General features: G+C 42.0%; 1 protein-coding gene across 2 annotated transcripts; it reads right to left on the reverse strand.

Moving 5' to 3' along the window:
• Positions 1-3,011: 3,011 nt before the first annotated feature.
• On the reverse strand, positions 3,012-23,869 carry st8sia4 (ST8 alpha-N-acetyl-neuraminide alpha-2,8-sialyltransferase 4). Of its 2 annotated transcripts, none has more exons than XM_064943533.1 (5): positions 23,640-23,869; positions 17,276-17,401; positions 13,986-14,243; positions 11,779-12,072; positions 3,012-7,429 (listed from the first exon to the last, which is right to left on the reverse strand). In XM_064943533.1, the coding sequence occupies exons 1-5, from the start codon at positions 23,750-23,752 to the stop codon at positions 7,150-7,152; spliced, it is 1,071 nt and encodes a 356-aa protein (XP_064799605.1). In that variant the 5' UTR covers positions 23,753-23,869; the 3' UTR covers positions 3,012-7,149. The 2 variants fall into 2 exon arrangements, with proteins under 2 accessions (XP_064799605.1, XP_064799606.1); XM_064943534.1 differs by having other exon boundaries at positions 23,575-23,647.
• Positions 23,870-24,533: the final 664 nt, after the last annotated feature.

Raw genomic sequence — 24,533 nt, forward strand, 5'->3', positions numbered from 1 at the left:
GGGCTGTGCGGCCCCCCAAAGACATGCCACCCCACACCATGACTGACCCACCGCCAAACCGGTCATGCTGGAGGATGTTGCAGACAGCAGAACGTTCTCCACGGCGTCTCCAGACTGTCACGTCTGTCACATGGGCTCAGTGTGAACCTGCTTTCATGTGTGAAGAGCACAGGGCGCCAGTGGCGAATTTGCCAGTCTTTGGTGTTCTCTGGAAAATGCCAAAAGTCCTGCACGGTGTTGGGCTGTAAGCACAACCCCCACCTGTGGACGTCGGGCCCTCATACCACCCTCATGGAGTCTGTTTCTGACCGTTTGAGCAGACACATGCACATTAGTGGCCTACTGGAGGTCATTTTGCAGGGCTCTGGCAGTGCTCCTCCTGCTGCTGGGTTGTTGCCCTCCTCCACGTCTCCTGATGTATTGGCCTGTCTCCTGGTAGCGCCTCCATGCTCTGGACACTACGCTGACAGACACAGCAAACCTTCTTGCCACATCTCGCATTGATGTGCCATCCTGGATGAGCTGCACTACCTGAGCCACTTGTGTGGGTTGTAGACTCCGTCTCATGCTACCACTAGAGTGAAAGCACCGCCAGCATTCAAAAGCGACCAAAACATCAGCCAGGAAGCATAGGAACTGAGAAGTGGTCTGTGGTCCCCACCTGCAGAACCACTGCTTTATTGGGGGTGTCTTGCAAATTGCCTATAATTTCCACCTGTTGTCTATTCCATTTGCAGCATGTGAAATTTATTGTCAATCAGTGTTGCTTCCCAAGTGGACAGTTTGATTTCACAGAAGTTTGATTGACTTGGAGTTACATTGTGTTGTTTAAGTGTTCCCTTTATTTTTTTGAGCAGTGTATATGCATTGTCACTTTAACCATACCGTCATGTACATACTCTCTAAATCAGCCTGACTAACCAGTGCCTGTATACAGCCTCGCTACTGTTATAGCCTGTATATTGCCTCACTACTTTTTTAGCCTGTATATGGCCTCGCTACTGATATAGTCTGACTACTGTTATAGCCTGTATATAGCCTCACTACTGTTATAGTCTGTATATAGCCTCACTACTGTTTTTATTTCTTTACTTATCTATTGTTCACCTAATAACTTTTGCACTGTTCGTTAGAGCCTGTAAGTAAGAATGTCACTGTTGTCGTCATCGCAAGTGACAAATAAACTGACTATTAAAGCTATTTTTCTGCCATTAACTTTTATTTTTTTGTAACCTTTATTTAACCAGGCAAGTCAGTTAAGAACACATTCTTATTTTCAATGACGGCCTGGGAACAGTGGGTTAACTGCCTGTTCAGGGGCAGAACGACAGATTTGTACCTTGTCAGCTCGGGGGTTTGAACTCACAACCTTCTGGTTACTAGTCCAACACTCTAACCACTAGGCTACGCTGCCGCCCCAACTTACTGTATTTGGGAAGCCTGGTTCTCGACGAGGCTTGCTAGGTAGAAACCCAGCCCCGGAACCTTAGGGTCTATGGGAATACAGTGCTGTTTTTAATACTGTCAACGTCGTGGAGACAGAGGACATGTATGTGTAGCCCATGTGCCTGATGCTGACAGGCCAAACATAGTATGGCATGTCTTTTTGGCCAGACAGCATCAGATACATTGTCTACATATAGTAAGACAGAGGGGAGCTGTTTCGCTCGCTCAGATGCTTTCTCTGGTGAGAGTTTCAGACACTTATGAATTTAAGGAGAGTTGGCAGGTGCACAGTGCACCTGTTCAGATGCTGTAATTATTTTTGGATGAATATGCGAAGGTAACCTACTTTTTTAAAGTGATTTGTTTGACAATCAGATAAAAAAACATCATGATTGGTCGTGTTCATGGCACATTAAAAGGTAATACATTTGTAAAGTTAAATGACATATTTACTATATAACCCATTAGAAATACTGGCCTCTACCTGGGGCCTCCAAATCACCAAGTCTGCACCTGCAAGGACATCGCACCTGATCCCTGTGCATGTACCTACTTCTTCCTCCTGAGTATGCAACATATTCATTTATCTTAATGAGTCAATGATATACTCTATAATGTTCTTACCATCAAAGAGTGGACCACCAACAAGGGTATGCTAAACAACATTGAAGGAAGTGTAGCCTACATCCCATTGATTTCTAATGGTAGGCTTAGTGCTCTAGGAAATACATTCCATAAAAAACAGCATTACATTATAGGGCCTTTTTTAAATTTTTATAATTAGAATCTACATTATTTTTTTGTTTATTAATCAGGTAATATGTTGCAGGTTATTAGGCTATTGCCTTAAAACTAAATTGGTTCCAATCTGGGTGTAATTTTGACTAATAGAAATGACTGGTGTAATTGAGAAAGGGAGAGCTGCAATGGGGAATCAAACTGTAGCTCCGACTGTGCATAGACGAGCGTCAAACAGACTGCCACAAAAGCACAGGCCTTAGGACAGACAGTGCAATGCTGACAAATGCAGTGTTACATTATTCTCTTTCTCTCAAGCAGCATCCTCACCAAGCCACAAAAGCATAGAGAGAGAGAGCACGCTTTCCCAACTCCACGTGAGACCACTGGAGTGAGCCCACTACTGCCATCAGTGTAGCAGGGGAAAGGGAGCTGCAACAGGGACTTGAACCGTGCCGGTCTCTGGGCAGAGGCAGGGCAACGCCCACATACACTGAGTTACACTGGTAATGTTAGAGACTGTGGCTATCATCTTTGTGTATAAGGCATTTGCTATTATGGCCTTGTGATTTGGACAATCATGTCACTTGACCTGAATTTTAACCTTTATTTAAAGCTTTTTCATCAAACTGTCCTCTTTTCTTTTTATGTCAAGTGGTCTAGGACCATCCTCAGTCAATTGCTTTTATTCTTGGTGTAATTCAAATTTCTTGAAAAGGATTAAAATAAAAGTTTAAAATCTAGGTCATGTGACATGATAGGCCAAAACACAGGGCCCTAGATGGATGATGAAACATCCATGAATAATTAACCTATCAAATGATTACTTCAATTTACAAGTTTATTAACTTTTCTAAAATGCATTTTCACAAACATAGAAAACTGACATAAAAAAGAAGCTGTAAAACAAATGGTATCAAATTTTACCAAAAAGGATGAAAATCTACCACGACATTCAGCACCTGATCGGATTGACTCAAACTTCAGGTGTTACATATTAAACATCAAACAAGAATTGTATAAATTACAGAGTTATGAACAGTCAAAAACAGACACACGGTGTAACAAAGCAAACGAGGCGTAACAATTTCAGTCATTTCAAAGGCTTGTGGCAGTATTGAAGAAAGTTATTCAACCTTATGTCTCGTTATAATGGTTAGCCTACCATATATTAATTAACGTTCATTGTTTTCCTTATTCAATGTTACCATGTATGTACATTTCCATAATCTCATTGTCATTGACAGTGTTTCATTTACAAATGACCTGCCACATACCCAATTACATCAGTATTATTCATTACAAAGCAACGTTTTTGGACATTTTACATCATTTATGCCACCATATACCAGAAGTTGGTGTCTTACAGTGGAGGCTGGTGGAAGGAGAAGTTAGGAGGATGGGCTCCAGTCTCCACTGGTGTCCAGGGCCTCTATTCATAAAGCAGCTCAGAGTAGGAGTGCTGATCTAGGATCAGTATTTACTTTTAGATCAGAATAACATTACATGGACAGAGAGGACATGGTCCCAGACAAGCACGACTTCTGTGGGAAGATTTATGAACACGGTCCCAGACTTTCATATATAGGCCCCTTAGATACATACAATCTTTTAGCTGTAAGCAACTGGACTTTCTTAATACTGAGAGTAAAAAAACAAAAAAAATTAAATTGGTATGTAAAGAAAATGTCATTAAGAATTCCTTCAGCATACAATGTCTCCTCGAGGCAGATCTTTTTTAACATTCGTTAGCAGTTGCATGACATCATCCATATTGTGAGATAAATGCATTTACATTCAAGCCTATCAAATAAACTGGAAAAGGGTAGTTGTCTTGACATTATGTAAATACAGGAAGTTGAAGTTACTACAGGATAGCATGAGCATGCAGCAGTTCAAATATATCAAATATCTAAGAGGTACTTCTGTGTGAGATATGAAAGAGATTCAACAGTGAAACAGACTGATGTTGAATCCTGTTACTAAGAACAATCACAGAAAGATCTGATTGCTAATGAATAATTCATAGGCTTACATAAAACTCCATACCTCCACATCTTTCCTGTCGGCTTTTTTTCTTATACATTTTTAGATTTGCAGTGGCTACATAGACCAATTAATTCCAATGGTATTAGGCTGTGTTTACATTCAGCTGTTTAAAGGGGAATGGTAACGTTTAATGAACTGGAGCAGATGAATCAGTCAGTGGCTATTTATACTCCCCCGGGGGTCCTCTGTAGAGGCTCTGCCATCGCTTTGTAACCTCACAATCCACCCTACCGCAAGGTGCAATACTTTGCTTAAGTGATAATGTCAGAGAAGCCCGTGTTTGGAGGATATATTGGCACGGGTGCTGTTACGCCCGAGACTTCTTCAATATATCCTCCAAACACCGGTTTCGAGGGCATTATCACTTTTATACAACAGGTTACCAACATATTCAAATAATGATTTAACATATTTTCATTAAAAACATTATTTTGATTGATTTATTCATACTATTTCATCCTTTTACAAGATATAGTCCCGACACAAATCTTGGGGTTGCTACCCAGGCCGGCTGGTTATTCGTTCTATCGGTTGCCAGAGACGCGACCCAGTCGTTCAGTCTTTTTGTTCTCTATCTATGGACAATCGTTCTAAATGTTCCATTGCCATACTGGCTGGTAATGTTCTTATACCTTGCTTGCTAGCTAGCCAACAACGGCTAACATACAGTCACGTCAAAAAGTGCAGCCAGAATAACAGCAAAGTGGCTTCATTTGCATTTGTTTAACTGTTTTCTAGTGACATTTATTTGGATACATCCATAACGATGAGCAAATGAGGAGCGATTTTGCCTGGGATAGAAAATGTGCTCACTTGTCAGGACACTGTTGTTCAGAGGAGCTAGCCAACAACACAGCTAACAGAATCACTTATCACTTCAAACAGAAGCTGGAAAGACTGCAAACTAGCTGCACTTCCTTTCGTTTGACCTTTTTTAAATTATATTTCTTTGTATATAAATCCATGAAAATTATGCCAGCTGATTCAAGATATCGACTGGCTGAGAAACGCTGCCTGTCTGTCTTCAACTGACTACTTTTGGACAGCTGGAGATCGAATTTGAATACTGAAACAATGTTGCAAATGTCGAAGAGACAGACAGCGAGGTTTATACAAATTGCCTTTGTTGAAAACTAAATGTTAGTCTACAAGAAATGTGAGACAATGTCTAGATGCTTTTTATAGTGGAGATCAAGTTTATAAATTGCCTGGCTGGGCTGATGAGAGAGTGAATTGCGCAGTCAGATGGAACAGAATAAATAGGCATTTTAACGTCATAGATTTAGCCGGTGATAATTTGTGGAAAAGACACCAACTGAAATGCGGTTTCAATCAATCAGCATTCAGGATGAGACCCACCTGTTGTATACAGTCCAATAATGCATACAAATGAATAACATTTGTCTAAAAAGGCCTAACTTGAGGTACGTTCCCATTCCCCTTTAACATGCAAGTTTACAAAAGGTGTGTTCAGATAACATGAGATGAATCACTTAGAAACAGCATACATATTTAAAATGTATAAATTAATCTGACATCTAGACAAATATAAAAATAATTTTGCCCTGAGGCTTCTAATTCCTAGAAAGTTCAGCTGTGAAGAACGTAACCTTGTTTTGTAGTGAGGGCAAATAAATTGGCATGGGATCTTTGGAATCAACTTCCCTGGGCACATTCTTTTTTAAATATTTTTTATATCCCAAAATCTAATTTACTGAGCATAACCTGTATTCTCTGCTTTTTCCTACTGACAAAACACGCCATGACGACGACAACGGTTGGAACCAGCGGTGGCCCAGCGAACATGTCCACATTGGCATGATGTGGGCAAAAATTTTGGCCCCATGTTGGCTGCCCACATTGGGCCGATACACCTTTGCAGGCTCCCAAGGCATTGGCCCAGTGTGGCCCATTACGGGCAGACCATATCTGGTGAAGGCAACCCTCACTTAGCCTGAAATAAGCATTCCCTTTGGATCAGCTGCCCATTATGAGCTCATGGTATTGGTCCTATGCCAATTTATCAGTTTATTCTATAATTTAAATGTTTTTTTATTTATGTATTATATATTTATTACAATTCAACTCAATGCATACATTTGATAATTTTCAAGCCTTAAAAAGGTATTTAGGGAACTTGCTACATTACATCAGAAACACAAGTTTCTCATGTCACTCATTTAAGTTTTTATATTAAAACTTCCTCATTGGCAGTGTCCAAGATCAGGTGGACTGGTATGGGCTAGTCCTGCGTTGGGCTGGTGTGGGAAAGCCCTACGTTGGGCTGGCCAGTGTTGAGCTGATGTGGGCTTGGTGTGGGGTAGCCTGTGTTGGACTCGTTGTGGGCTAGCCCGTTTCGGGCAGATGTGGGCTTGCCCATCGAACACCCACATGGGGCCAATGGGGTTAATGTTTGCTGGGGGCCATCCTATTGCCTCTGACCAGAATATCCCCTTGGACTGTCATTTTCTGACGATTCCGCATGTTGAATCCCCACATTGGTCGACAGCCAGCAGATAATCGCTAACACACCGCGTCCAACGCTGCTTTTAACAGTTGGTCTCTGTGCTTTGTCTACTAGACAACTGCTGTCATGACCAATGTAGAAATCCATGGTATTGTAATCAATCTGGTTGTCTCTGATGCTCCATCCAAAGGATTGATTTCCTGATTTCTCAGCCATGATGCTTACAATGCCAAACCTGACATTTAGATAGACTAATCATTTTTCAATTACATTCTTGGTTTTGTACCTTTACATTGTTAGTTTAAAAAAAAGGCACGCTCACTTTTACTTACTACTTTTGCAATTATTCATAATCAACTCAGCAGTCTTACAGCCTTGTGTGCTTTCTAGCAATGCACACAAAGTGTCAGTGTATGTCACGAACTGGCACTCTGTCGAGGAAGAGCACTTTAAGATTCGCACTTCGAAGTCGTCAACTTCAGAGCTCCTTTGCTGTGCAGCATTTTCAGCGTTTTGAACTCAAGTGGCATCCTGTGAGGGCTTGCGTTGGAGAAGTATCGATACTTGAGCATGTCGTAGTAATGGTACTTCACCATATTTCCATTTGCGTCCCGCGGAAAGGGCCAGAATCCATACAAGTGAATCTCGTCACAGAAGCGCGTGGCCAAAGTGTACATCAACAATCCGGTGCTGGGCCGTTTGATATTGATCTTGTTAGTCAGCCAGTACCTGGAAAACAAGAACAAATGGTTTTACTAAGCCTCGCTCAGACTTACAGTAAACATGATTCCATCACTGATACAGATGACTATAAACATCTCACTGCTATTATCTCTAGTAATCCACAATACAACAGCAGAGTGCCAGGTACGTATTCCCTAAAACACTCAAAATGGCCCCAATTCTCTGTAGTAGCCTAAATAATGCTGGCGGCAATGTTGTTTTGTGATAGAATAACAGCTCAGACTACTAATTGAATGGAATGACAGCTCCTCCGTACTCAAGTTATATTCACGCCGAAGGCTTATGGGCTGCATCCTCGGAGGCTTCAACACATCAATGGATTCGAAACAGAAAAGGGAAATTTTGGGGGAGAGACTCCCAACGACTGATGAATTAAAGAACAACCGACAGTTTTCAATTCCCAAGACAGATGTGTGTGTCGAGGAGAATGATCATTTGGATTGGATGAAAAAAATAGCACGTTCTCATGCTGGGGAAACAAATCCAAGTCCTTATTACTATAGACCAAATAAACCGACTTACCTAGATTATTATTTGCCTCTGCATTTGATATTTTTACAATAACACAATGCACTGTCCAGTTAACTGAATAGAGCCTGAAGTGTACAGGATAACAATACTATTTGCAGTGTGTCAGTGCCCAGTAAACATGTACACGTCTGGCTCAGCTGACATACGTAATGTGGAGAGCGTTTGCACATTGGAAAGACATCACAGAGATATTATAATAGATTTTAGAACGTAGACATTTGAAATACATCGTCAATACTCTTGCCAATGTTAAAAAGATGTCCAAACAACATATTACTGATGTATCCTGTACACGTCGTACCTACGTTGAGGTTTGTGTGCTATCTGAGTGGCTAACACTTGATCCCACCCAAATTATCACAGATAATGGCAATTATAAAGGCCAGTGCCATCCTAAACGTATATATTTGTTTTACACAATCTTTATTTTTCAGTCAACGGCAGTCTGCTATAGACTTGATTTGCTATAAAGCCGGGAGAGGCGGCTTGAGAAATGTAACTGACAGTCCATGAGGTCAACATGATAGTTTAAACCACATTTTGAAGCTATACACATTATTTGTTTACATAGACAATTGAGAAAAATAACCTTATTGTTTTGTGTCATGATAGACACAATTGAACTATAAAAATCCATAAGTAATATTCTTCTAGAAATCACTCAGTGTATATACACATAGTATATATATCATTAATTTAAACAATCAAAAATGGCTGTACCTATGACAGGTTGGGCCTTCAAATGAAGACTACTTAGATAGGTCTGTCCCATGGACCTGTTAGCCATGTCCCTCCTTCAACCAAACTATATTTAGCAGCGAGGCAGGGTAGCAGATAGACAGAACAGAAAGAACACAGTGCTTGGCTGCTATGGCAACTCACAAGGACATCGAATGTGCCCATAAAATCAGACAGTCACAACCCGTGCCCCTGGGGGAACTCTGCACGGCTAACGATCAACCCACAAAACAATTAACTAATCAGCCAGTCAATTGGACAATTAATACATTGCTGTGAATTTGTCCCGGGGGGAAATGACAAGCGTCACAATGACCCTCTCTTTAACTCCTACGGAGAAGCTCGAGCTCGTAAGCCGTATGTTCATGATAATAACAATGTTTCAAAATAAGGTCTCACACACGTTCTCCTTTCAAATACTTTTTTTCATGATAAGGTCTCACACACTTTCTCCATTCAAAGACGTTTTTCTCATCACTTCTTTCACTGCCTCTATCCTTTCCTCCACGGCTCGCAGAGTTCTAAATTGGAATTGAATTGAAGCCAATCCTATTTGACATTGTCTTATACCTAGCAATCTATCTGCGTATGAAGACATGAGCACACATGTGCTTCTACACCTGCATTGCTTGCTCTTTGGCGTTTTAGGCTGGGTTTCTGTACAGCTGGGAAGGGCTATATAAATAAATTTGATTTGATTTATGAAAATGTAGCCTGCCGAGAAGGCATGTGGAATGGCATGCTGATTGTGGCGTGGGGGATGTGATTGGCGGGTTGCCTGGTTACTATACCATGCTGCGTGAAGCGGCACACACTAACATGACGCACCGCAGGTAGCTAGCTCCACGCCCCCTTTAGAGGTCACCCCAGGTAGCTAGCTCCGCACCCCCTTTAGAGGTCACCCCAGGAAGCTAGCTCCTAGCTCCACGCCCCCTTTAGAGGTCACCCCAGGTAGCTAGCTCCACGCCCCCTTTAGAGGTCACCCCAGGTAGCTAGCTCCACCGCCCCCTTTAGAGGTCACTGCAGGTAGCTCCTCCTAGCTCCACGCCCCCTTTAGAGGTCACTGCAGGTAGCTCCTCCTAGCTCCACGCTTCCTTTAGAGGTCACCCCAGGTAGCTAGCTCCTAGCTCCACGCTCCCTTTAGAGGTCACTGCAGGTAGCTCCTCCTAGCTCTACACCCCCTTTGATGCTGGATGTCAGCATTGGTGGGCAGTTGCTATGTAGTCACCCCAATGGCCCCTGGTCAAAAGTAGTGCACTATATAGGGAATAAGGTGACATTTGAGACGTAGCCTCCCTTTCTAGGCAGTACGGCCAGATTCATGGGGTTTAGGACACCAGATTGAAATTCATTAATATTTCCCTTTGTAAGAATGTGGGTTCCAATTAGATAAAAACAAACAGAGAATGCTCTTTCTCTAGGTGTAAAAATAATGTTAAAGCTTTTAGAGAGGCAGTACTTCAGTATAGTCTGGTCTACAATCTGTTTGTGCCGCCTTGCCAACTGTCATGACAACATGTGTGACAGTGACCATAGGTGTTTTTGTAATACAGCACAAACAGACCTGGGATCAGGCAACAATTTAAAATGGTTCTCTCCCAACATAATTTGCAATTAATGACACATTGATAGAATGCATTAATCCTCCAGACCTCAGATCTCAGACCTCTAGGGTTCTTCCCATATAGTCCCTTATTCCCTACATAGTGCACTACTTTAGACCAGGGCTGGTCCCCTATTCCTTACATAGTGCACTACTTTAGACCAGGGCTGGTCCCCTATTCCTTATATAGTGCACTACTTTAGACCAGGGCTGGTCCCTTATTCCTTACATAGTGCACTACTTTAGACCGGGGCTGGTCCCCTATTCCTTACATAGTGCACTACTTTAGACCAGGGCTGGTCCCCTATTCCTTACATAGTGCACTACTTTAGACCAGGGCTGGTCCCCTATTCCTTACATAGTGCACAACTTTAGACCAGGGCTGGTCCCCTATCCCTTTACATAGTGCACTACTTTAGACCAGGGCTGGTCCCCTATTCCTTACATAGTGCACTACTTTAGACCTGGGATAGTCCCCTATCCCTTTACATAGTGCACTACTTTAGACCAGGGCTGGTCCCCTATCCCTTTACATAGTGCACTACTTTAGACCAGGGCTGGTCCCCTATTCCTTACATAGTGCACTACTTTAGACCTGGGCTGGTCCCCTATCCCTTTACATAGTGCACTACTTTAGACCGGGGCTGGTCCCCTATTCCTTACATAGTGCACTACTTTAGACCAGGGCTGGTCCCCTATTCCTTACATAGTGCACTACTTTAGACCAGGGCTGGTCCCCTATTCCTTACATAGTGCACTACTTTAGACCAGGGCTGGTCCCCTATTCCTTACATAGTGCACTACTTTAGACCAGGGCTGGTCCCCTATTCCTTACATAGTGCACTACTTTAGACCTGGGCTGGTCCCCTATTCCTTACATAGTGCACTACTTTAGACCAGGGCTGGTCCCCTATTCCTTACATAGTGCACTACTTTAGACCAGGGCTGGTCCCCTATTCCTTACATAGTGCACTACTTTAGACCAGGGAATAGAGTGTGCATGGCTTACTTTATACTGAGCTGTAAGATGCAACCAATTGTATAATAGGCAAGCATTTAATGGCCCACAACTCTTTATAAACAGCTACCTGACTGTGTGTTTGGGTGTGTGTGTGTGTGTGTGTGTGTGTGTGTGTGTGTGTGTGTGTGTGTGTGTGTGTGTGTGTGTGTGTGTGTGTGTGTGTGTGTGTGTGTGTGTGTGTGTGTGTGTGAACATACTGTAGTGTATACCGTATGTGAGAATGTCTGTCAATGTGTGCATGCTTATACACTACCGGTCAAATGTTTTAGAAAACCAAAAAGTTTTTTGGTTACTACCTGATTCCATGTGTGTTATTTCATAGTTTTGATGTCTTCACTATTATTCTACACTGTAGAAAATAGTAAAAATGAAGAAAAACTCTGGAGTGTTCTAAACCTTTTGACCGGTAGTGTAGTACACGTGTGGCAAAACTCAACTCACCCTCTCACCACGTGGATGAGCCTCAGTGACGGGTAGGCAGTCCTCACCCTCAGCTTCCTCTTGACGATTAGCTCGTTGACACTCTCCACGTGCCTCTCTCCTCCCTTCACCATGAAGGCCGGGATCCACAGAACGCTGTCGTTGAGCCCCCGCAGGCGCTGGACGAACCTCTCCGTGTCCGTGGCGTTCTTCAGGCCGCCATACGCCCTCTGGATGACAGAGGGGTTCATGGTGGTGAAGTCGGACCGGAGCCCAACGTCCTCGGCGAACTCGGACAGCGGCGGCAGGTTACAGCTAAATCAACAACGAGTCATTTGAGAAAGGGTACAACCTCGAACAGCGTGGCTCTTTCACAATACCAATAAGCTTAAAGAGTGGGAGAATAAATGTTGTTCTTTGTAAGGGCGGTCAAGCTTCAGTCTTCACTCCTGGGTCCTGGAGAAGCTAAGTGTTAATTCTAGTCTTTGTCCCAGCCCTGCACTTACACGCTAACCTTATTTATATGATTTATTTATATTCTTTTTTATATCAGGTGTGTTAGTGCTGGGCTGAAACAAAACCTTGTGTACACCCTGTAGCTTTACAGGACCAGGAATGAAGAGTAATGTTCTAGAGAGGCTAGGACTGTACATACAACACCACTCAATACTCTGCAGACAATAGCTTTGGGCCCTGGTCGAAAGTAGTGCACTACTGTTACTACCCTACCAAGCAAAAAGACAGTAACTTCTCAGAATGTGGAACTGAGAAAAAAAATGCTTTTATTTATCTTTGATTCACAGTAACTTTATACAGTTACTGCTAACATGGCCCCCATTTGATCCAAAACACAATAGAGGCAGGATTCTTGTCCACATGATTAAGCATGTATTTAATGTAGCAAAAATGACAAAACTCCTTTTAGACCAATTGAGCAGTTACTGCCTTTTTTGCTTGGTAGGGCACTGTCAGGGATAGGGCTCCATTTGGGACGACATCATTATGTCTGAACTGGGCTGGTGGCACAATGGAATTTACATTTTTTTATTTTTTTTATTTTACCTTTATTTAACTAGGCAAGTCAGTTCAGAAAAAAATCTTATTTTCAATGACAACCACAGCCTGTTCAGGGGCAGAACGTACCTTGTCAGCTCGGGGATTTGAACTTGCAACCTTCTGGTTACTAGTCCAACGCTCTAACCACTAGGCTACCCTGCCGGTAGTGGAAGGTACTTCCTTCCTCTTTACTGTGCTTTTCTAAACAACAGGTTGTGGTATTGTATCATGAGTCAGACTATTCAGAAGTAGCATATTTGATCCACACTGACAGTATGTGCTTCTGGCTTTGTCTATTTAATATTCACAACAATAACAATCTTCTTATCGATGTCATGTCATGCAATATGACCTATGAACCTAACTGTTATAAATACTCGGGTAATTTAAATTCATATCATCTAGTCATTTTTTATGTAAGCATCACTAAGCTGGAGGCAAAACCAAACACGAGACAAGAGAAGAGTGATGCTATTTTTCTGATTTAATTTAATGTGGCCCGCATGGGCACATAAACCCAAGAACCCCTCATTAAATGCAGACGGGGGAATAAATTGACCAAGCTTCTGGCTAAGAGCCAATCTCCTTAAGTGTTGATCCAATATGTGACTTCTATCCATCAGATAATGACAGCTAATATTGTCATTACCTTGAGTGTTTTCTATGAACATATATACATTCTGGAGGTGTTAACCACAGGCTAATGACAGCGGAGGGAAACTGCATTATGGCTTTTTTTGCCCGGGCAAAAAGATCCAACCTTCTCTCATAGGCGGCAGGGTAGCCTAGTGGTTAGAGTGTTGGGCTTGTAACCAAAAGGTTGCAAGTTCAAATCCCCGAGCTGACAAGGTACAAATCTGTGGTTCTGCCCCTGAATGAGGCAGTTAACCCACTGGTCCTTGGCCGTCATTAAAAATAAGTGTTTGTTCTTAAACTGACTTGCCTAGTTAAATAAAGTTCAAAATAAATAAATCAAAGAGAATATCTGTGTTAAGAGGTCCTAATCTCGGTAAAACATAGACCAGACATGGTATCCTTAAAGGAATTCTAACATATGATTCAAAATGCATCATCAGTTTGTGGAGCTTGAAACTTCAACGCTGACACACAGAATATGAACAAAACAAACTGAAAAGTGTTTGGGTGAACTATCCTTTAAAAAAAGGCAATACCGTATCACAAAGTCATGGCTGTCGATTTCTTTGCCACATCCGCTGTTGAGAAGCACACCGGAATTGCCCACAACCGCGCACGTTCTGAAGCGCTTGTTTTTGAGTGGAGAGACGTCCGGTAGTAGGCTGTGAAGCGTGTGGGAGACGTTGAGCGTCCGGCGTCTGTCGAGGACGTAGTGGATAGTGTCGCCTGGTTTGAAACTGCTCTTCACAACCGAAACGTCCCTCTCAGCATCCAGGAAACGTAGGACATCCTTCCTGTATGTTAGTCAGAAGAGAAGTGTACTGTAGTGACGTAAGTCAACTCTTAATTCATGCCTGATTTCCTGTTTCAAATATTTTTTATTGAACACACACAAGAGTGGTGTATAGGAATACAAGACAGTTATACAATTCTTATCTAAACATAAAAGAGCAGACAGGAACAACAAGACCCAGAGTTCTAGGTACAAAACAAATAATATAAAACACGACATACAGAACAAGGACATGTAGAAAGAAAGATGCCTGATTTCCCAGAGACAGATTAAGAGAAGTACCAGACTGAAAAGCATTCACAATGGAGAAGCTCCATTAAAAGGGCTTTTTAGTCCAGAAACAGGGTTATTCTATGTCTCGGAAACCGACCTAATGGGTTTCTCCATTGAAAGGGCTTTTTGGTCGAGGTTTGGGTTTACTGTATGATAGACTTGTCCCATAGCCCTACTGTATGATAGACTTGTCCCATAGAACTACTGTATGATAGACTTGTCCCATAGGTCTACTGTATAATAGACTTGTCCCATAGGCCTACTGTATGATAGACTTGTCCCATAGGCCTACTGTATGATAGACTTGTCCCATAGAACTACTGTATGATAGACTTGTCCCATAGAACTACTGTATGATAGACTTGTCCCATAGAACTACTGTATGATAGACTTGTCCCATAGCCCTACTGTATGATAGACTTGTCCCATAGAACTACTGTATGATAGACTTGTCCCATAGGTCTACTGTATGATATACTTGTCCCATAGGACTACTGTATGATAGACTTGTCCCATAGAACTACTGTATGATAGACTTGTCCCATAGAACTACTGTATGATAGACTTGTCCCATAGGTCTACTGTATGATAGACTTGTCCCATAGGTCTACTGTATGATAGACTTGTCCCATAGAACTACTGTATGATAGACTTGTCCCATAGAACTACTGTATGATAGACTTGTCCCATAGAACTACTGTATGATAGACTTGTCCCATAGGTCTACTGTATGATAGACTTGTCCCATAGGTCTACTGTATGATAGACTTGTCCCATAGGTCTACTGTATGTGCTGCTCTTCTACATGACATGGCAATGATAGAAGAGTTGGCTTCAGCACATGATAAGGGTTTAGACAGTTTTTGCAACCTCTGCAAAGTTCCGTTGTCTGTTGACAGTGATTGATTCAGTTCTTCTGATGTTGGGGGATGACAGCCACACACCTCTGCTCTATATTTGATGAAAATATGTCACAGTTCTCTGGTTGTTAATGATGAAATCTTAATGGGGGGGAATGCTCTGTTTTGATTCATTACAGGCCTCCTGTTGTGACAGATGTAAGCATGTATCCAACATGACAGCGACAAACAGTATGGTGTCTCAAAAACGTCTAACACTAAGCAAGATGATGAAGAAAGAAAGACAGAAACCACAGTATATAAAGCACCCTAAAATGCTGGTGCAATGTGTTCCAGTCAACCTGCTGCAAAGTTTGAAACATTAGGTGGGTCAGAAAAAAAATCAAGAAGATAAATGAGCAAAAATGGCCTACATTTTTCACAGCGAGTCATATAGCAATATCTTGATTGGCTTTGTAATTACAATATGCTGCATGGGGGAAAAAAGAAGCACGGAAATAAGTCCCAGAACAAAGACTCGGCTAAATGGGCAAAAAGCCTCTTATGTCATACAGTAATGAGAGTTTTGCGGTTTTCTGTCTCTTTTTCGCTGTCTCACAGGGCTATGTGTTCTATTGCAGTCCTACGTCGACGATTCCCTAGACACGGAGACAGAGGGGCAGGCTGCTATTCTTAGGCATGGAAGGAACATTTGCCCAATAAAAAGAAAAGTTGTCTCACCGCAAATGAAGCGTATACGCAGTGGCGGAGGCAGAAATTAGCTGGTGGGTGGGCCTGGAGCTAACTTCCTTCAATTATAGACATTTTGCAATAGGGCAAAGTTTCAGTTTCATAGCTAATCTCATGCTATTCTACACATTTTGCCATGAGGCTGAGAAAAAATGAAAGCTAAAATAACGGTGTGTTGGCTGTGATAAAGGCGCTGTCTTGTTTGCTAAATGAACAAATTAAGTAATCTGTGGCATGGTGCATGTAGCTATAGAAACACAGTGACAGATGCCTCAATGCAGTCATATTCATAGCTTATTGGGGGTGTGACTTTCAGTTAGTTATTTTTGGCAACACATCCCGTGAGAGTGAATGTCATCCCAGTTCACCTTTGATGTTATATTTCATCAAATCTAACTAACCCAGTGCACTGTTTGCTATAAATTCTATCTGACGGTGTTTGCATGTTTGGGTAAAAATACCCCAAAAAATGTCCTGTTTGGAACACTGACAAGACAAATCTGATTGGGTGGACTTGGCTCCCCACTGGGTGGGCCGAGTCAGACACGACTGACCCCAGTCGGTGGCTAAAATGGAAGACAACCTCTACAATGACAACCTCCCCAAAGTTACTGTATAATACAACAGTGTTGTAAGAGTATAATAACTATATCATGTATAGAAATAGCACACAGACTTCTTCAGAAGTAGTACATAAGTAATATAGACTTATTGACAAGAGTGTTTGTAATGAACGACCTTCGGTATAGATTCTTATGCCATTAAATGCAGTCAAATTAGATCTACGAATGTATTGACACTGTGGTTGAACTGTGTCACCAAAGCAATGAGCTTGAGATAATGTTGACCCTGACAATGATTCATCCTCCTCATAGTCTCCAGTGGTTACCTACTGTATCCCAAATGGCGCCCTATTCCCTATACAGTGCACTAATTTTGACCAGGGGCGTATAGGGCTCTGGTAAAAAAAAGTAGTGCACTATGTAGAGAATAGGGTGCCGTTTTGGAAGCATCCCATATTGCTGGGTGCTGTTGTACAATGGTGGTGGATGAGGTTAGTAATCCTCAGACAATGTGTGCTCTTGGGGCTGGTGGTGTAGAGAAGACCTCCATTGTGTCAATTCAAGCCTCTTCTAATCCAATATCAATAACTGGACAAGTGGTGACTCACCTTATCATGAGAACTAGTGACGAATTGACCCGCCATCCTTCGACCGAGTGCTGGAAAAAGGAAGGCACACCACTCCTGCTGCTTTTCTCAGAACTATTGACCATAAGTCTTGAAGTGCCGAGTTCACTGTTGCAGAAATGAAAAAAAATTATAGAAAAAAACAACAACTTTATTGTCCAATGTCCCCACACATGAATGGATGTCAGAAGGTGAATTCACCAATTTGTAAGTCGCTCTGGATAAGAGCGTCTGCTAAATGACTTAAATGTAAATGTAATGAGTACTTGACCCTTGACACACACACACACACACATACACACACACACACACACGTGTGTTCAGGTTCTTTGTTTTAATGTGATGTGATTTCTCATTGAGGTGATTGCACCGGTAATTACATTGGAATGAATGGCAGAAAAAGGTACTAGAGAGATAGTGGACTAAGAAAAGAAGGCTTGATTTGTACAGCAGTACACCCTGAGTTCCATGTGCATCCAGTCTTTTGTCCTTAATATGAAAGCTCTGTTGTTTCCTGAAAGAGACACCTTGAACCCACTGTCGATTTGCCATTGTTTTTCATCCATCACACTGTACAGTCTCTCATAAAGGTCTATTGTCCTTGCTTGGGCTACACCTACTCTTGGCAAGGACAGTTGATTTCGGGAAGGTTATTTCTGTAACTTCCTTTATATTTAGAGACGTGCTCTACAGAGGAAGTCATGACAGCTTTCAGAGTCTTCCAAAAACAAGTGTACTGATATCTTTAACACGTATGTACGTGTGATTAGAGTGAAGCACCATCCACAAAAATACTTGTACTTTTCTGAAAGAGCTACTCCCAGTCCATTCCCCTACCCTAACATGTCTATGCATGGTTACCCCAGTGAACAAAGCCTCGAGCCCCAGACATTCTCAAATTTTAGATGACTCACAGCATCTGACTCACAGCATCTGCCAGGGTTGCCTGGGATCAATGGCACGGTTGTGTGTGAACTTATGATTTTCAAGAGATATGTGGACACAATGGGAAATACCCTACTGTTGGGACTTAGTTGTTCACACGCATAACGACCACTGAAGTCACTTCCTACTTGTTGTTGCAACCTGATTAAACTAATTGTTTGGCTTAAAACAAAAACAGCTTAGATATTGAAATGTGTAACCTTTCAAGCTAACTGCAGTGGTGGTTCAAGAGACAATAATCTATATTTTTTCTAAATCCTTGTAATACTAATTACATTTTGAACAGTCTTAACTCTCATGAACAGATATGACAACATCAGTTGATAGACGGGCTGTTGTTTTCGTTTGACACTTCCTGCTTAGGGGAACCGCAGGTCTCTTGCGTAGGCTCACAGTCTACTGCTCAGTGGCACTGGCGTGCACACACACACACACACACACACACACACACACACACACACACACACACACACACAGAGAGACAACATTCCACCTTTAAGTCCAGTCGTATAAAAACTGAAACAAAGCACATCCTTTCTTTGATTGTATCATCCTACTGACTGGTGATCGTGTGCCGTTATGGACAAGACGGCTTACTTACCTACTGACTGGTGATTGTAACATAATTATTACAATAATTTGAACCTCACTTCTCTTTTATAAAGCTTAAATGAACCCTTCAGTGTTAACTTTAACTGAGTGGGAATAAATGGGAAACACTCCCATTGAGGCTTGTTCATACAAGAAATCACATATTTTCAGTTCCCGGTAAAGATGTAAATACCCTTTTTGTTGCATCCTTACAGACATATTCAATCTCTTCCTATGCCAGTTTGCTGTCCACACTTGCTTCAAGATGTCCACCACTGTTCCTGTACCCAAGAAAGCTAAGGTAGTGGCAGGTAGAGGCAGCGTAGCCTAGTGGTTAGAGCGTTGGACTAGTAACCGGAAGGTTTCAAGTTCAAACCCCCGAGCTGACAAGGTACAAATCTGTCGTTCTGCCCCTGAACAGGCAGTTAACCCACGGTTCCCAGCCCGTCATTGAAAATAAGAATTGGTTCTTAACTGACTTGCCTGGTTAAATAAAGGTAAAATAAAAAAGGTAACTGAACTAAATGACTATCGCACCATAGCACTCACTTCTGTCATCATGAAGTGCTTTGAGAGGCTAGTTAATGACCATATCACCTCTACCTTACCTGATATCCTAGACCCACTTCAATTTGTATACCACCCCAACAGATCCACGGACGACGCTATTGCACTGCCCTATCCCACAAGGACAAGAGAAATACCTATGTAAGAATGATGTTCATTTACTATAGCTCACCCTTCAACACCATAGTGCCATCAAAGCTCATTACTAAGCCCTGGGTCTGAGCCCCGCCCTGTGGAACTGGGTCCTGGACTTCCTGATGGGCAGACCCCAAGCGGTGAAGGTAGGCAACAACACCTCTGCCACGCTGATCCTCAACACAGGGGGACCCACAGAGGTGCGTGCTTAGCACCCTCCTGTACTCCCTGTTCACCCGTGGCTAAACACGTCTCCAACTCATTCATCAAGTTTTCTGAAGACACAACAGTGGTAGGCCTGATTACCAACCAATAACAAGACAGCCTACAGGGAGGTGTAAGCCCTGGCGGAGTGGTGCCAGGAAAATAACCCCTCCATCAACGTCAACAAAACGAAGGAGCTGATCGTGGACTACAGGAGACCGCAGAGAGAGCATGCCCCCATTCACATCGACGTGACTGCTGCCCTATGTACATAGAGTAACTGAACACGGGTCACTTTAATAATGTTTACATACTGTTTTATTCACTTTATATGTACAGTGTATATACTATATACTGTTTTCTAGTCAAGGTTCATCCTATATAACTACTGCTGTACACACCTTTTCTATTCATATATTCTCCATACACACCATCTACAGTGGGGAGAACAAGTATTTGATACACTGCCCATTTTGCAGGTTTTCCTACTTACAAAGTATGTAGAGTTATGTCATTTTTATCATAGGTACATTTCAACTGTGAGAGACGGAACCTAAAACAAAAATTCAGAAAATCACATTGTATAATTTTTAAGTAATTCATTTGCATTTTATTGCATGACATAAGTATTTGATCACCTACCAACCAGTAAGAATTCCAGCTCTAACAGAACTGTTAGCTTTACTTTAAGAAGCCCCCTGTTCTCCACTCATTACCTGTATTAACTGCACCGGTTTGAACTCGTTACCTGTATAAAAGACACCTGTCCACACACTCAATCAAACAGACTCCAACCTCTCCACATTGGCCAAGACCAGAGAGCTGGGCAAGGACATCAGGGATAAAATTGTAGACCTGCACAAATGTCCTTGTTTTTGAAAGAAAAGCACCTTTTTTGTCCATTAAAATAACATCAAATTGATCAGAAATAAAGTGTAGACATTGTTAATGTTGTAAATGACTATTGTAGCTGGAAACGGCAGATTTTTTAATGGAATATCTACATAGGCGTAGAGGCCCATTATCAGCAACCATCACTCCTGTGTTCTAATGGCACATTGTGTTAGCTAATCAAAGTTACTCCCTTCACAGAACAGCACAAACTGTCTCTAACCAGAATAGAAAGAGTGGGAGGCCCCAGTGCACAACTGAGCAAGAGGACAAGTACATTAGAGTGTCTAGTTTGAGAAACAGACACCTCACAAGTCCTCAACTGGCAGCTTCATTAAATAGTACCCGCAAAACACCAGCCTCAAAGTCAACAGTGAAGAGGCGACTCCGGGATGCTGGCCTTCTAGGCAGAGTTGCAAAGAAAAAGCCATATCTCAGACTGGCCCATAAAAATAAAAGATTACTATGGGCAAAAGAACATAGACACTGGACAGAGGAATTCTGCCTAGAAGGCCAAACTCCCGGAGTCGCCTCTTCACTGTTGTTTTGCGGGTATTATTTAATGAAGCTGCAAGTTGAGGATTTGTGATTTGTCTGTTTCTCAAACTAGATACTCTAATGTACTTGTCCTCTTGCTCAGTTGTGCACCGGGGCCTCCCACTCCTCTTTCTATTCCAGTTAGAGCCAGTTTGCGCTGTTCTGTGAAGGGAGTGGTACACAGCCTTGTACGAGATCTTCAGTTTCTTGGCAATTTCTCGCATGGAATAGCCTTCATTTCTCAGAACAAGAATAGACTGATGAGTTTCAGAAGGACATTCTTTGTTTCTGGCCATTTTGAGCCTGTAATCAAAACCCACAAATGCTGATGCTCCAGATCCTCAACTTGTCTAAAGAAGGCCAGTTTTATTGCTTCTTTAATCAGGACAACAGTTTTCAGCTGTGCTAACATAATTGCAAAAGGGTTTTCTAATGATCAATTAGCCTTTTAAAATGATAAACTTGGATTAGCTAATACAACATGCCATTGGAACACAGGAGTGATGGTTGCTGATAATGGGCCTCTGTATGCCTATGTAGATATTCCATTCAAAAAAATATCTGCCGTTTCCAGCAACAATAGTAATTTACAACATTAACAATGTCTACACTGTATTTCTGATCAATTTGATGTTATTTTAAATGGACAAAAAAAATAGCTTTCCTTTCAAAAACAAGGACATTTCTAAGTGACCCCAAACATTTGTAAGTTAGTGTACATACACACACACATACCATTTTATGCTGTACTTTATATATGTTCCGGACTCTGACATCCTTCTTTTTGGAATATGTGCCTATTGTTTTGTATTGCCAGGTATTATTACTGCACTGTTGGAGCTAGAAACACAAGAATTTCGCTACACCTGCAATAACATCTGCAAATCTGTGTACGCAACCAATAAACTTTGATTTGCTACAGGTGACTGCCAAAATAAATGAAACATCAACCTAGAGTCTAAATAGGGTGTGGGCCACCAGAACAGCTTCAATGCTCCTTGGCATAGATTCTATAAGTGTCTGGAACTCTATCATACATCATTTGGTGTTTTGATGGTGGTACAAAAATCAGGGAATTTGGTGTAATTACAGACCGCAATTCAGGTTTTTCTTGTTGTGGGTGTTCCCTGATATCAGGAAACGCCCATTGATACCTGCCATTGGTCAGTTCTGGTGTTAAGAGACTGATGGTTTCTCGACACAGATTATTTGTTGACATAGCAGGTTAGTATAATTAACGTGGCAGGTTAGAATAATTAACGTGGCTGGTTAGGAGGCTGAGGTTAAGGTTAGGAAAATGGTTGTTTAGCTACAATGCTACAGTTGTCAAGAACCGACGCAAAAGAAACGGCCAAGGACCAATGGCAAGCATCAATTTGAAATCAAGTAATGCCTACAGTATTTCAGAAAACACCCCTAATTGCGATCCGTAATTACACCCTTCTCATCTCAGACACAACCACCGACTGTTTCCTTGTTGAGATTCAAATGGGTACATGCGGATTCACGCCTCGTCGTCCTCTTAGAGGAACAGCAATGACGAAACAGTCCGTGGTTGTATTTGATGAATGTTTTATTAAAAAGTATGGATTTCAGCAAACAAAGGCACGTAACAACAAAGGACAAACCTAGGTACACAAGTAAGAGTTTAAGAATGTACATTTTTGAAGTATCAACGCATAGTGACTGGAAAGAGTCAAGAGGTCCATTTAAAAAATAAATAAACTCTGGTCTGCGCTGATTTCAGTGGCGGAGTTGAGGTACATGGCAACCTTCACCTGTACTCAAGAGTCCCAAATATGGTAACCTTAAACTAGTGATTGAGTCTTGAGGGTTCACACACACACACACACACACACACACACACACACACACACACACACACACACACACACACAATGTTGTAACGCAATAAGATTTGATTGATTTTGTTTGCATTCCAGTATTTTGAACAAAGTGAAATCCTATCAACTAAAAAACTATATTTCTCTGTATAATGAGATTGTGTCCCAATGTGTGTGGCTGAGGCTCTGAAGGAGTCTGTCAGCATGCCTCGTCGACTCTGTAGCATTCAGAGAGAAATGTGTAAAATCTCTGAAGAATCCACTCACATGCCACAGTGAATATGATACGAGCCAATTAAATAACTAGAAAATACTGAATATCTGCACTAATGTGTCGTTTTGACATTGTGCTCACCGGTTCAGATCAAACAAAGGAGAATTAAGCGTCCATCCCAATACAATTGCTACGGGCTGGACAATGGCAGAGGTGTCCAATTGCAGGACACTGGCACATATCTACCAATATACATCTAAACAAAGTCCTAAAAACGAAAATGTATCACGAGGATGCATTCATTGACCAAGTCTCAAAGTAGAAAACCTCTGCAGCGCGCCTTATGGTAATACCTGTGTTCCCAAGCGTGTTCCAGCTATTCTATTGGCCATATCGATGGCAAAAGAACGTATCATACCCAGTGCCTTGAGCTTCCTGATGTTCTTCACTTCTAGTTATTTCTTTCGTCTTGTAGAAGATTACCAGGATGCTTATTGTGCAAATAGTCCAGCGTTTCCGTGAGAGACGCATCTCGCAGAGTGAATGACAGAATCCTTAGCGATAGATTCCCCGTTAAAACCCTTTATTGGTTAGATTTGTCCCCCTTTCGAAGCGCTTGTCTCCTTCTGCTGCGCGCATTACCATGACTTACAGCAACTACACCGTATCCATCGTATGAAGTCCATCTTCGTGATGGAAAGGCAACATAGCCAATCATCTCACTCCGTTTTGCCCATGCAAATATTCTTGGTTCTCTAAACCAATGGTTATAGAGAAGGGCGTGAACTTTCACTTTGAAGTTACGTTAGAGATCTATAGCACACTGAGCTTGGCCAGACGTAACATTTAACAGATAGAAAGACCGGTAGACGCTGAGTAGGCGGAGGAGTTCTGGCCGCCCTGCTGCCTATCGCAAAGACCAGGTCTGCAGCGCATGTGCCCCCATTTTCCGTTCAAACATGGTAACAGTTTACCTTTATCCTGCGGGTATGAAACATTAGGATGCAGTTATAACTCCTTATATTTACATTTTACCTGACGTTCTTATCCAGAGCAATTTACAGGAGGTTTAAGTGCCTTGCCCAAGTGCACATCCACAGATTTTTCGTTTAGTCGACCTAGGGATTCAAACCAGCAACCTTTCGTTTATTGGCCCAATGCTCTTAACCGCTAAGCTACCTACCGACTTCATGAGCATTAAAATGTCTTGTTTTCAGAGTTGAGTTTGAGGGCCCTATGGCCTAGTACTGGCACAGAATACCACCGAGATGTAGGCTACACCACTTGGGAGGAAGTCTTAGCATGATGAAAT

Source organism: Oncorhynchus masou, chromosome 28 (assembly GCF_036934945.1).
Source record: "Oncorhynchus masou masou isolate Uvic2021 chromosome 28, UVic_Omas_1.1, whole genome shotgun sequence".
Lineage (NCBI taxonomy): Eukaryota > Metazoa > Chordata > Actinopteri > Salmoniformes > Salmonidae > Oncorhynchus > Oncorhynchus masou.